We start from the raw sequence: 11,644 nt of genomic DNA, 5'->3' as shown, positions 1-11,644 counted from the left end.
CCCTACATAATCACCATGGAGATCTTGAATTTTAATGGTATGTGATTTTTTTACCTTGCATTGGAAGTCTGAACCTTCATACTTCATGCAGCCAGAAGCAAGTGTGGGTTCTCCATGTTCATCTTCCTCAATGATAGCAAAGCAATGCCCATTTGTTCTGGAATAGACATACCACTTGTGCTTTACCAGAATGTTTGTCATTTATTATGCAGCATTAGACGACCAAGAATTCATTAAGAATTCTAGAATGAAAACATCTAGAAAAATTCTTTTGCAACATAGTGGTAACCATGCAGTTTCAGATCAAAAGTATTCTCAAATAGAACACTCCAGGGATGCTTTCTCATGAATATTCCATCTTCTACTTCCTCAATCCCCTTCAAGATTGTTCATATCCAGCCACATATGTGCAGTTCATTTAGAAACAATTGAGAGGATGGAAAGGCAGATACCTAACTAAAAACGTTTACAGACACAATTTCATTAGTGCAAAAAAAATAAAAAATTCACTCGTGTCTGTTCTTAACCTGCAATGATAAACTCTCAAAGAGAAGTCCCAACATGTTGGTGGCATTTCAAGGTCTAAAGCTCAGCAAGACTCTTCCCACAAAAGCTCTCTCAAATATTCAGCCTTTAAGGCAAACAAACCAACAGACCTCCAAGGTCACTTTCTGAAGAAGTCAGTAACAAATTAGTTACATTCTTTCACAGAAGGAAAAAAAAGACAAAAGGCTTTGATTTCCCCATTATCTCTTTATGCAATGGCTTTGATTTCTGCTCTACATGAAAACGTCAACAACAGTTTTAAGGAATCACAAAGAAAACTGCAATGGTAGTTCTGTGATGTCAATACCTGCAAAATCAAGATTTTATTCAATAAATCCAAATGCATTCATTTTCTCAAAACAGATACTAAGGAAAACAAATCCAGAAATAATTTTGTTGACCAAAAAATCTATTTAAATGAATACAAAGAAATGCAATTTGGGAAGCACAATGCCCTAACATATGTGTTTTTGACTAACGTTTTTATTGTCAGAATAATGACCTCTACAGTCACTAGTTCAGACAGAAGTTAGTCCAGCCTATACTGACTGCACACACTAGAGGGCAACAAAACCCAATAAATACATACCCAAGGACTTGACATTTCAACAAAATACTGAAACATTTCCTCCGTGCAAAACTATGTAAGATACTACTTGTGTTTACATCTGACAAGACAGCAGTGTTTATTCTACCTCCTTGGGTTCCACAAAAACTGCTCTATCTGCCAAGTGACAGCTTCAGAGAGGCTGAATACTACGTGCTAAAGTGAAGACTCAAATAACAGCAGCAAGTAAGATGTTTTCTACTATGTATATTAATTCTTAAGGCAGAAAACAGAGGGCCTTAAACAGGGAACTGCAAATGAAGAGAAAAAAAGGAAAAACAAGGACATTTCATGACAAGAAAAAAACACCTTAAACAAACACAAGATCACTACATGAGTGTCAGGATTCTTAGGCCTATCTAAGATAAAACCTCCCTCCTGTCCCTACATGTTCACAGGCTTTTCTTCTTCCCCTCCTACCTTTCCTTCACAGACTATAACTAACAAACACATGACAAGAATTCTCACTAAATGACCATGTTGCTAACATTACCTTTTTGACTACTAAAGTGAAGAAATAAACAAACAGGTGATCGTATCAGAAGGCTTAGATTTGGGTCCCTTAATACTCATCTGGCTAAAAAAGACTCCAACTTACTTTAAACCTCAGTCCTTCAAAGCAGTTGCTGGGGGTAAATGACCAGTTGCAAATGGTTCTAAGGTATGGTGAAAACAGAATTGTTTACATAGAGATGACCACGGGTTTTAGCACTCAGCTCTTCACAGAACCAGTGAGTATCTAATAAATTATGGTCAAATCACCTGACAGAACCTCTGTCAGCACTCTAGATGTAGTTTGCTCCCTCAAATTGCCTCCTATGCTGAATGCAATACTTACATGCATGTGTTATTAATAGCATCATCTGGACAATGTCCTGAGCAGTAGCACTTCAGAAAAGGTAAAGTGTCCTCTGGAGCAAGTGTTACTCCATTTGCCTGTTTCTTTTGGTCAGAATTTGTCTTCATTCCAGTGCCATGAAGCATGCTGTCTCGATTTTGACCTGGACATTAAAAAAATAAAAATAATTTTGCATGTTTCTGATAACTGTTCAAGAGTTTTACAGGCAAAACATAACTACAGAATAATTACAATAAATAACAGAACTATACAAGACATAACTTCCTCTCCCAAGATTATGGCAGACATTTGAGTTAGTAATTTTATTCTAGAAATACCTAGCTCAAATATTTGTACCTTAACAGCAGATCTCCAACCATAATCAATATAAACAGCAAGATATTTTCCCTTTTTGAGGTGGGGTAGAAAAGTAGTGATGTAAGTAGTTAGAATTCCCTGAAGAAAGCCTTTCTCATTCCTGTGTTAAGAAAACCAAAATGCTTACTGCTTGATAACCACAAGAAGAATGATTTTACGCATGAGTGAAGGTACTTAATATGCAATTTTCTAATTGTCTGAACTGAAGCAATTTTTTATGGATTCACAGTCTCATAGAAGAGCAGTAATAGCTACAAAATCTCCTGGTTTTTTTTATCTCTGTATGCACTATTACTTCAAAACACAGCTAAGGTTAAATCCTGTTTGCAAATTAAACTCTGATCAATGATACGAACATCCACACCAAGAGCTTGTGCAGAATACAAATGAGGCTACATTATGTTCCAAGCAGCCCTCAGTTTCTCAACAGCAGGAGAGTTAGGCATCATTTGTTCTTGTTCATATTATTGGACTGTTTTTGCGAAGTAGGCATTCACAAGAAAATCCCCATCTGCTTTCTTTTTAGTGAAGAACATCCAGAACAAATTTAGGAACATTATCTGCCTCATTTGGAATATGCTTTGTGATCACTATATGAGATAAGAACATCTTCACCCATCTCCTCCAGCTTTATCATGCATAATTTTACCAGTAGAAGATCTCTTTCTGTCCATCACCTAACAGTATTCTTGGGTCTAAGTCCTCAAGGTATGAATCAAATACAAACTGGAGAGTTGTGAATACACTATCTCCTGCACTATTACAGCAAATCTCCATATGAAGCTCAGTGTGCAAGGTAAGACAACAGCCAATTAGGACCAATAGAAACTTTTACATATTTGGTTATTAGTAAAAAAAAAAAAAGGGAAGTACCTCAACACTTCTCAAAAATATTTTGGTCACAATAAAAATTGAACTTATCTAAGGGGAAAACGAAAATTGACCAGGAAACTCAGTCTGTTTGAACAGATTCTTGTGGTTTCCTGTCAAAACCACCAAACATTAGCTGCAGAGTGATGATAACCATTACTCTCCTGTTGTGCCTTGCTTGAAAGATGCAGAAAAACCTGATTAAAACCCTGCGCAGATAGAACCCTTTGTATCACTTTATTGTAATCTCCCTTATGTCATTCAGACAAATGTGCAATTAAATATTTGTGAAATTTGATCTTACTGTTCTGAAAAATGCAGACTTGCAGATTTCCTTATCTGATTAATACAGCACATCTAGTGCACTGCCCTAATTTAGCAAAGGAATGAAACTGCTTTTTTGGATACAACCAAGAGTACAGCACCATTTACCTAAACCCCCAAATCACTAACCCATGTTTTATTTGAATTTTGGTTTTCAAACAGTACTTCAGTAATGTCAGTAATAAATAGTCCTGATATATACAGACTTTTAACAAGAAACAAGGTCCAGTGCTAGAATAACCCAGAGTTTACCAGTACAATAGTTGTTTCTGATTTAACTCAAAGAAATTCTGCAAAACTGAAATAGAGCAAGGGGATAGAAGAGCTTTCTACAGATCTCTTCCCTGCATAAACTGAAAGCTCATTTTAATGCTGTGCTACAGATGTCACACAACATTCTGTATTCCCATTTAAGGGATCCTTAACTGCTCAGAGAACAGGTAATTCTGCTTATTATTTAAAGGAAAAGTCACCGCATACGTACAAATATTGCCTTTCCTTCTAATTTTGTTGAGGACTAAGGTATCTTTCCCAACTAGTGTTATAAAAAAATCCTCTTATGTTCAGGGTCATTCCACATGTTAAAAGTTTGAACACTTTCTGATCTACATCTCACAATCACTCATTCATATTCCTACTCTGATCACTGAATGCAATGTTTTTTCAATTTGGTAGAAGAGAAATCAAGGAACGCTTACAGCACAGCTTCTCCCAGCTCAGAGGAGAATAGACAACATTTTAATGCAGGTCTGGTATCTTTTACAGCAGCATTATTCTTTGTAAATGAACACTGGAGCATGACTACAGGTCTACCAACCTTTTATACTAAAACTGAGAGGAAATAAGTATTTGCTCTTCAAAGATCCAGCATCTTAAGTTTTTGTACAGTTTCTACAGGCAGAGATTTTTATTCAAAGCAAGAGCATATAATTTATTTTTGTAATGTGAAACAATACTTGAAAGTACAGTTTTCATCTTACAGATAATATGTGAATTGTACAAAGAAATTGTGCAAATAAAAAAGGGGGAAAAAATCACTCCTGCATTTTTACTTTCTAAAACTGTTAAGAGAACTCTTATCTAGGGGAGGAAGAAAAAAGGAAAATATTGAGACTGCTTGGGATCACTTCAGAAAAAAGGTTTTCATAGCCTCCATCTAGATATTATCCCTAACTGTATCCTTTACCGCAGTACTATACTTCATCCTCAGCACTTCAAGACAGATTAGTGCCCATCTTAGAGTTGCTAGGTATGGAGAAGGGTGTTGAAAGTGGAAAGACTTGGCTTCCATTCACTTGAGGTACTGAAGAAGGCAGATGAAGGTCCTGGAGTTACAGGATATTTCATTGTTGTTTTTCCTGGTTAATAGATACTGAGTAAATGAACAAGAGCGCACGGATAGGGCCAAACAATCTCTTCCTTTAAGAACCACCTGACCTTCTTGCTCTCTTTATCTCCTCCCCCTTAGCTCTTCCACCTTCTTGCTCTACTTATCTCCTCCCCCTCAGAGCTCCACCTCTCAAACATCCACACTGCTCTGTCGCCTTCCTGGGAGCAGAATAGTGAAAGGCAGGATCACGTTGTAGGGATCTTGTGACACTGCACTACTGGATGATGTAATTAATGACTTCTTTTCCATGACACATGCAGTTGCCAGCTCTGCAGTACAGCTAACAAACACAGATACATGATCTCACATAACCTTCAAAGGCGTAAGTGCTATGCATTAACAGGCACACCTTCAAAAGAAAATAAAAGTGCACTGAAACACAGTACCCAGAGACTTCAGGCACACCAAAGCTTCTTTCTCCACTATTTCCTACCCTCTACCTGTAAACTGCATAGGGCTGGCAGGACAAAATACTACACATCAGCAACAAATGAACTATCAGACACTGAAGGACTTGTTAAGACCCTGGACCATTTGCAGTCTGTTTATCCAGCCTTGAGAACGACTGTATCATATACTTCTAAACATACCAACTGTAACGTGTATTTTACGACAGTTCAAAACTTTACAACATTCAATGAAATATCAGAGTGATGGTGAGCTGGAACATTCTCCTCACATAAACACAGCAGGAGACAATGACAAGAAACAAGTTGACATGACTTCAAGTTCCCAGTAAGTCCCATTATACATACTGCATTCCTTGCAGACTTCGAGAAGTGTGAACAACTACTACAGATAAGACAATGTTTAAATGGTTCTTTGTTTAAACTCTATTTTAATAATTTTTCTTTTAAAAAATAAGAAAAACCAATGTTAAAACAAAACAACACCTGTCAATGTACCATATCCAGCCCCTAATCAAAAATGTAAATTATTCAAAGCACTACTTCTTCCAATCACAGAAAATAACTATATACTATAAAATGCATTTCAAAGAAGCACAGGGTATTAAAAATCCTATTAGGTTAGAAATCTACTTGAAAGCATGGCTTCAAATAAAAATACTAACACAGATAAATCTTTAAAAATGTGCTGTGTGTGCAGTGAGGTGTTCCTAACGATGAAAAACGGAGCTAACCTGGTTGCAACTCAATGCCAGGATACAGATATAATTTCATTAAGCCTTCTGATCTAAGAAAATATTCGTGTAACCCATAAAAAGATCAGCTCCGTGAAAAGCACAGACAGCAGTGAGTGAAAGAAGGCACCTAAAAAAAAAGCCAGATTATGCCTACCTTTTGTACTTAACTGCATCCCCTCTTCCTCCACAAATAATCTTTCAATACAAGAACTAGTGGCCTACAGCAGCCATTAAACAGCTTTCTGATTTTACAATATAGGTGTTGCTCATAAAAACATTTTTATTCCAGAGCACATTATCCTTAAAAGGAATTTATTCCAGCAGAACTGCAGTACTGTCAGCACTTGTTTGTAGCTATTCAGATCCATACTTGTGAACTCCAAGGAATTCACTATTTAAGTAAGAGTAGAATCTTTGTCAGATGACCACCTTCACCTGCCTTCCTGCTGGTGCTGTTTGTTGGGGCCAGCTCAGGGCTCACCCACACTGGGCTCTTTTCATCAAAGATGAAAGTTTTACCAAAGCTCTTTGCCTTCCTTTTGGAAAAGGCATATCTTGAAATTTTTATGTGGTAGTTTTAAATTACTTTTCCTTGCTTTAGCACGCAGCTCGTGCAAAATCATCTGTTCTAACTAGGCCATTTCACCTTTCTGCCTCTCACAAATTTCATAATGACCTAACATGTTCTGCCATGTGAATTAAAACTCGTACAACTGATTCAGCTGGAATACCATACTAGTACTTGCTCTTAAAAGATGAAATGGCTTTTTAAAAAATCAAAAATTGTATGAGTGTGAAGAAAGTACTTTAAATGCTTCTATGAGCTCTGTCTCTCGCATTTTAACCAAAATTCTGCCTATAGTGCTTTTTATATATCAAGGCTGTGATCTCCAAAGACCAGGCATGTTCAAGGTAGCTCCATCTAGCAGAACTGGTTCCTGAAAATCACAGCATGTTCCCAGACTACTTGTTTAAAATCTCTCTCCTGCCCTCCAGCTCTCCCAGGAGCTACAGCAGTGCTCAACACACACAGGCAGTCCCTGCCTCCTTACCCTCCTAACCAGCAATCCCCAGCCTCTGCTCCCACTTCCTTTCCCCAAAAAAGTCACTTCTGAAGACTACTCTGTTCTCATGCATTTGATCTAAAAGCCAGAGACATGAAAATCTTGTGTATTTTACTAAAAAAGTATACTGCACTCTAATTTAAATTAAATGGACTTTGAAAGAAGAAGGTTTCTTAAAACTGAATGTGAAATCATAAAGTAGATGAACTTTCAATAATATCTTAGAAGAGCTTTAATCAGCCATTTAATGCCCATGTTTAGGGGCATTAAATGCAGCCATTAACTGGGGAAATCACCAGTAAACAGAACTACGCTGTCTTCAAACAATGAACCTGCTACTGACGACTCAAAATATTCTTAAGTGTGTAGAAGGAACTTTATTTCAGAACAATGTATAAATTAAGTAACTATTTCACCTGAAATTGAGAAAGTGTATAAAGGTTTTAAAATATCCTTACCTATATCAAATATTTGAACAGAAATATAGTAGCGAAATCAAATATCAGATTTTTTAAGCTTGCTAACAAACAATGGCAACCTTACTAAGTCCATTTAAATATTAAATACCAACATCATTTTAAATTTAACTTTCAATAAACCTGCATGCATATTGAATGCTATTAATACATTTTTAGTCAACTAATTTACAAGGATTCAAATACTGGTCTTCTGTGGTGTCTCCAAAGAATACATAAAGGCGTGATGAATCACATACACAGGAAACTGCCAGCAAAAAAAAAAGTCCAAAATTTTTTAGAACGTGTAGAAGTATACACTAAAGCACTTTAACTACATTCATCAATGCACTGTAACAACAAAGAGCAAGCTTTACTCAGAAGTAGAACTGGTTCTCTGAACTACAAACCTGCATTACTGGGAAGACAAAACCCTGTTTACTGCAGTCTTCGACTGCAACTGAAGCTGATAACCTCTTGCCTTAGATCAGAAAAAGTGTGTGGATGGCAGTGCAGGGCAACTCACAGGTTTAAAAATAATGCAAAGGCTTTTCATAGCAAGAAGGGAAATACAAAACATTTTAATTGGAAAGGCTGCTATTAAATCTAGCCATCTGCAACCCAGGTTTATTTTCAACCTTTTCTCAATACAAGTGAAGAAGGCCTGTAACATATAAAAAAGAAGATACAACCCGAAGGATAACCACTGGGTCCCTTTGGTCTGTAGTATCAAGTTGGCAAACCACAGCTGTTCACCAACAATGTAATGGAACTACCTCTGTTTTCTGCTGTTGTAAGAATATTTTCACATGAATCAACACATGCTGCCACTTGCTTTTTTTAAAGTTACCTGTTCAGGAATCTGGTGTGTGTATATACATGTAGGTATACGGACATACTTGTTATCGTTGTTCTCTCAAGTCTTGGTAAGACCTGAAATTCCTATCATTCTGAAGAAGCCTCCAAAACAAGTGAGGGAGCAAACCATTAAGCTGGTGCCAGACACTGACACTACACACACCATGTTTCTACTTTCTCTGCTTCCCCTTCCTCTTTGTGTAAATCACAAATTCACTTTAATTCCTCATAATGAACCTTCTCCACCTCTGCTGGTTGCTTTAAGACCCATTTCTGTAACATCATGCATAGATATTTTCCTTGCTGAAGCTATTTTTTCCACTTTTTAGACTTTTCACTTTAGACTGCCCCTTTCCTATAAAAATATCAAATACTTGGTGACTATCAACTTTATTCTTTCCTCCCCCACCAAGCACAACTCCTCCCTGAATCTTGGGACAAGCAGAGAGACTTGACTTTTTTTATTCAGCACCCCTGGAAACCTAGCATATTTCATACGTTGGAAGACAAGCCCCGAGGCAACTTGCATCAAAGAACCAACATTTCAGTAAGCTCAACTCTCTCACCCCTGGAAACCTAGCATATTTCATATGCTGGAAGACAAGCCCTGAGGCAACTTGCATCCAAGAACCAACATTTCAGTAAGCTCAGCTTTCCTTCCCATGGCTTTCAGAACTCCCTCATTATTAATTTGAAAGTCAGGAATATTTCTAAGATAAGGCAATTTCTTTAGAAGCTGAAAAAAATGTATTTTTTAACTTAATTTAGCTATATTATTTATTAGAAGTTATTTATTGAAGCATCGTTAATCAATATGATCATGGGAGGATTTAATGTAATTTAGTCACTAGAAGATCTGTATATCTGTATTATACACTTTGGCAGTTGGTTACAAGAGGACAAATACCAGCATATGGGAAGAGGTGAGATGAAGTAGATTGGAAGGGACAGGTTCATTACATATTTGATGCAAGTCTGCTCTTCAAATCAGTTGTCAAGCTATGTGTCAAGTATAGTCCTGAAAGAGACAGCTCTGCTACATACTTTAATATTGCAGATACACACCAGAAACAGAACAGAAAGACTGTCATCTTGTACTCACCAGGCTTCCTCCTCTTCCCATTTAATAGGCTCATTTTTAATTCTTGAAAGTAAATAGTTCAAATAATATCTCAAAATAAAATCAAGCACTAAGCAGTAATTGATCTAAGCATGGGAAGAAATATAAAATCTTTTATATTTAAGTATTTAAATGGCAGTACCAAATTAGTCTTCTCTGTTTCCCTGAAGACATATGAAAAGCTCTGTGTACTTAAGGATGAGAGGAACACAGCTGGGAGAACAAGTAATCCTGCACAGAGACCAACTGTGGATGTACATGCCTGCTGGACATTCAGAGCACTACTGTTCAAGTGCCAGTCACAAGAATGCACTACAGCCAACAGCTCAGATACCATTTTGCCATTCTGACAATTCTCTAAACCACAAGCAATTACAGAATCAGATCTGTAAGGTACAGCTGCTAATAAGGAGTAATGAAATAATAATGGAGTTTCTCACAAACTAGTTATAATCTTTATACTTCATCTTCAATCCCTAACAGAGCACGAGACAGTAACACTGGTCTGTTCCCAATACTTCTTTCAAAGTCAACCTAATTTGACAAAGGAGTTCAAAGTTCCAATGATAACTGCATTTCCAGAAGTTTTTGACAACTGTGGCTAGAAAGACAACAGACACACAAATTAAAGTTACTACCTTCAGTAACTGACAACCAGCTATTGTGAACATTTCACAGCCTCACCTTGGCCCACTGAGTAAGCACAAGTTAATTTAAATTAGTTACACCACACTATTTCTTGGCTGCAGGGAGCATCAGAAGGCATGGGGAACTGCACCTTGCCATTTCTTCAGTGGGTCAAGTTTAAAAGGACCAAATATGCACACATACAGGGAACTGAAATCCACAAAATCAAGCCTTTAATTCTCCTGCTTATATAAACTTGCTCCACAGTGTGCTAAGCAGTTTTGGCATTGTGTCTATATTAAGCATTTGTGAAAACAGACCTCATCTACACTGTAATACATGACCACTAGAATGTCCTTTGTTTTAGGGAAACATCTATACTGCATGTCAGGCAGGTAAGTGACCTGCCTGCAAAATAAACTCCAAATGAAAAAACCCTACTTCAACCACAGGACAACACACAACTCTGCTACAGATCAAAAAGATGAACTTATTTCAATTAGTACATATTTACCTTGAACATGGAGAATGATAAGCAGATAGGCTCCAAACAATTGCTCATGAATCCTCAGTCGAGTCATTGTTCAGTTTTAATCCTTCCTGTGCAAGGCAACTGGCCCTTCTGCTTGACAAATGTTAAGCTTAGACTGTTTGGTGAAGCCTAATACAAGATTTTGGTACTTGACTGCAAAGACTTCTGTAACTTTTCCACCTTCGTTTCCTGAAAGATACAATAAAACAACGTGTTAAGAAGCTCTTTAGATTTCTGAAAAAAAGAAAAAACTCTCAAGATTTTTCATCACATTGATCATAACCACGTGGCTAAAAAAACCCCACAAAACAAAAACCAGTATATATTTACTGACAACTGAAAACATTAGCCATGTTTACTATCCAAATGAATAGCAGGATTCTTCTGAAATACACAGTTTTGGCAACAACCCACAGGAATGTTTTTACATTCCTATAAAAATATATTTGTCAACTCACTAATCACGAATGTTTTTACATTCCTATAAAAATATTATATTTGTCAACTCACTAATCATGTATGTATAATTTTAGACTCGCATACAGTTATTCTAGATTAATATATAAATGTTTGAAAACTATTTTCTTTACAGAAATGAAAACTAATTATTATTCTTCTTAAAAATGAAACTCAATGATGACTTCCCATAATACTGCAGGGGGGAAAAGCAACACCCTGTTGGGCCACCAGTTGGAAAATGCTTGTAGAGAAGCTTTAATGCAAAAAAGACCCTACAGCCTCTCTGCTGGATGAAAACTAAATTTGTATTAAATGTAAGTTAGTTTAGTAACTTAATATAATGTTACTTTTGTCTCCTAGAATAGTACTGCAACTCCAAAAAAAAAAAAAAAAAAAAGAAGAAAGAAAAAAAAAAAAAAAAAAAAAAAAAAA

General features: G+C 36.6%; 1 protein-coding gene across 2 annotated transcripts in view; it reads right to left on the bottom strand.

Annotated features, from left to right (window-relative positions):
* BMPR1A (bone morphogenetic protein receptor, type IA) overlaps positions 1 to 11,644 on the bottom strand; it is a 34,553-nt gene that overhangs the window by 7,789 nt on the left and 15,120 nt on the right. Inside the window, exons 2-4 of one of the 2 annotated variants that reach the window (XM_009083376.1) lie at positions 10,736 to 10,942; positions 1,992 to 2,154; positions 55 to 157 (exon numbers count right to left, since the gene is read on the bottom strand). In XM_009083376.1, coding sequence (XP_009081624.1) covers positions 55 to 157; positions 1,992 to 2,154; positions 10,736 to 10,802 — 333 coding nt within the window. In that variant the 5' untranslated portion in view covers positions 10,803 to 10,942. Of the gene's footprint in view, positions 1 to 54; positions 158 to 1,991; positions 2,155 to 10,735; positions 10,943 to 11,644 lie in introns of those variants that run through there. The other variant, XM_009083377.1, reaches the window with a different exon arrangement.

The sequence above is a fragment of the Acanthisitta chloris genome, unplaced genomic scaffold (genome assembly GCF_000695815.1).
Source record: "Acanthisitta chloris isolate BGI_N310 unplaced genomic scaffold, ASM69581v1 scaffold3271, whole genome shotgun sequence".
Taxonomy (NCBI): Eukaryota; Metazoa; Chordata; class Aves; order Passeriformes; family Acanthisittidae; genus Acanthisitta; species Acanthisitta chloris.
Note: the sequence above shows the minus strand (reverse complement) of the source record. Positions and strands in the feature narration are given on the sequence as shown.